The 2955-nt window shown below is 38.8% G+C and overlaps 1 protein-coding gene across 1 annotated transcript in view; it reads right to left on the reverse strand.

Annotated features, from left to right (window-relative positions):
- The window catches only part of LOC104942757 (arf-GAP with coiled-coil, ANK repeat and PH domain-containing protein 2-like), a 37464-nt gene that overhangs the window by 21953 nt on the left and 12556 nt on the right, over nucleotides 1-2955 (reverse strand). Inside the window, exons 6-8 of the mRNA XM_010768041.1 lie at nucleotides 2471-2654; nucleotides 1633-1677; nucleotides 1419-1514 (exon numbers count right to left, since the gene is read on the reverse strand). Coding sequence (XP_010766343.1) covers nucleotides 1419-1514; nucleotides 1633-1677; nucleotides 2471-2654 — 325 coding nt within the window. The remainder of the gene's footprint in view (nucleotides 1-1418; nucleotides 1515-1632; nucleotides 1678-2470; nucleotides 2655-2955) is intronic.

Genomic DNA, 2955 nt, shown 5'->3' on the forward strand with positions numbered 1-2955 from the left:
CACACACACACACACACACACACACACACACACACACACACACACAGCTATGTGAAATATTTCCAGTTGTTGCTCACTTTTTCCAGTCACGGTAGAAATGTGATGTCAGCTTGTGACTAGGCCCCGCCCCTTAGAGAGACACCAAGAACTCTTCTGATGTAACTTTCATCCAAAGTTAAGATTTTAGATACCATGTTGGTCATTATGCACAAATATGTTCAGGTTTATTTGAACCAATAACATGTTTGAATGTTTGAAGGATGCTGAACCTCTCTCCCCTCCCTCCCCCCTCTGACATCTCTCCCCTGACCTCTCCACCCTGCCTCCCCCCCCCCCACACACACACACACACAACCTTCCCTCATCCAGCACCAGTCACTTTTCTACCCATCTCCGCTGCTACTGCACTGAAACTGTAATTTGAACTTCATTTTCTCTTTTGAACTAAAGAATACTTGCATTAATGTCAATTCATGTTCTGTGGATTGTGTGTTTTTTATAAATATTATTAACTAGTACTTATTACTACTATTACTTTGTTTTATACCCCGTTTATCTAGGCCCTTTTTGCATCTTGTTTTATGTATATGTAACTCGGTGGGACTGCGAGAAACGGTATTTCAAGATTTCTGTTTGTATAACACACGTAGACATTTTGATAATAAAGCTGACTTTGACTTTTGACTTGAAAGCTGCATTGTTTATATCAGCATGTGGTTATCTTCTCCTTAAAAGGCAGACTCTGTTTCATTTGTTTATATTTGTTTCCAATATAAAAAAGGCAATATTTAAAACCCAAGAAAAATGTTGTGGGAAATTCAAATATTTCATTATTTTCCTTCCACTGAAAAATTGCATTTATTTTTTAAATAAGAAGAATTGTTAGAAAAAGGCTCAAATACATTTACATTTTAAAATCTAAAATTTCATGTGCAACAGAATCAAGACTAGGTTAAACGATGAGTTAGTCATGCCCTCCATCACACATGTGTAGGTGCATTGAGTATATCATTAGAGCTAGGATTCAATTAGCCTAGCTTAGCATAACGACTTGAAGCAGGGTCCAACAGCTACGTCCACAGTTGAACAATAAGCTTGAAAATTGAATTATTACTAATAGGTATATCTTAAACTTTAAAAAGGTAGGCCAAGGTATGTAGTGCCCTCCACTGCTACGCTAAGCTAATCATCTATAGGCTAAAGCCCTGGTGCAAACACCTGCAGGCAATACACTGACCCCTCCATAACTTCATGCTCAACATTTTCCTTTTCTTAGACTCTTAGTAAGCACTTTGTTTCCATTTCCTGCCCAGCTGTTATTTATTTAGAAAATGCCATATTGGCAGATAACACGATTGCTTAAAAGATACAACGGAAACAGAGGAAATGAAAACAATCTGGTTTTAAGAAGCAAATACCTCTTCATTGAGTTTTCGTCTATACTCGTCCATTTCTGAGAGAGACTGGTGGCCGTGTTGGAAGAGCTGAGCCTGGGCCTCCATCAGTGACAACATCTGACAGGAAGCATGACAGTATTTATTTACAAAACTCTCACATACATTTAAAACGTTTACAGACCATGTATTTATGCAAGCAACAAAATGAACTGCATATAGATCAACGTGAACTCACTGCCATCAGGATGTCTGTCTTCTTCTTGGCCTCAATGACATTAATCTGAAACAAAAGAAGCAGTGGTTTGAGGCCCTGTTCATCCGTCCAAAAACAGAAAAACTCAACAGCCAGTTAAACTTCTGGGAGCCGCAACCACAAGTCTGGAGAGAAAAACCCGAGGCAAACCTGTTATCATTCAAAACAGCAAAGCACAGCTATAATTAGCCCGCTGTTGTGTGTCTTATCCAGGCTGTTCTTGGTACCTGAATGCCTGGTTATGAGGCTGGGTTTCTCCTTTAACCAGTTTTGGTTGACTGTTTCATAAAAAAAAGTCTTCTGTTTTTATGCCAGCAAATGTACACGGATATTTGTAGTACTCTGATTTCAGTTGTGTAACTATTATTTCAGTAGGACATTTGATTTGCATGCAGGCATTACTTAGTACAAAGGACACCTGCATACACTGATGTCAACAACAGAGAAGGCAGTAGCTAGGGACAGAAAAGTAATACAATATACAGAATTCATAAAAAGAAAATATTGAAAATTAAAGCACTTCAAGCCAAAAATAAAAGATATGCAAAGGATAATATCAGGTGTAATGCCAAATATATAATATAAAGTGCCATTCCTGGTAACATGAAGAGTCTGGTTGAGTATTCTACCACTTTTCTTTTGATAACCTAGGTTACTTTCAAGATTCATATTAATAATAGAAAAGTCTTTGGTAGTATTACTTTTGCTTTTAGTACTACTTAGTCCACCAATCGTCTAAAGTGAATCTCTTTTTTTCCAGTAGCCCAACAAAGTAAAGAAGTATTTTTGTATTTTTACTTCATCCAGTATTCTTTCTCACCTCCAGGACGTAATCCAGGGCCTCCGACCTGAAGGTCCTGCGTGCGTTCAGCAGAGCGTTGCTGGCGTCCTCCACTTCATGAGGTTTCCCTCGAGGGGCCTGAGCGTTCCTCACCAGCGCCCCCTCCAGACATTCACTGCCGCGCTCAAACTCCTTGCGTACATCCTTAAACCGACGGACATCCCTGGGAGGAAGGATGGTAAGGAAAGAGAAAAATACAATCTTTATTATATTGGCCAAGGAGGTTATGTATTTGGTTTCTTTATTTCTTTGTTGTGTAAAAACCAGTGGTCGATTTTATTTAAAGTGGACCTATCATGCTATATTTTAAACATATATTGTAGGGCCATACCTATACAAAACATGTCTGTGAAGTTTCTTTTTCAAAATACCAAACAGTTCACCCATTGTAGCCATGCCTCATACTGCTCAAACCCCTCTTTTGCAGCTCTGTTAGAGAAACGGGGATCTTGGGTCCTTAGCTT

Source organism: Notothenia coriiceps, unplaced genomic scaffold (assembly GCF_000735185.1).
Source record: "Notothenia coriiceps isolate Sejong01 unplaced genomic scaffold, NC01 NC01_scaffold00005027, whole genome shotgun sequence".
NCBI classification, from domain to species: Eukaryota; Metazoa; Chordata; class Actinopteri; order Perciformes; family Nototheniidae; genus Notothenia; species Notothenia coriiceps.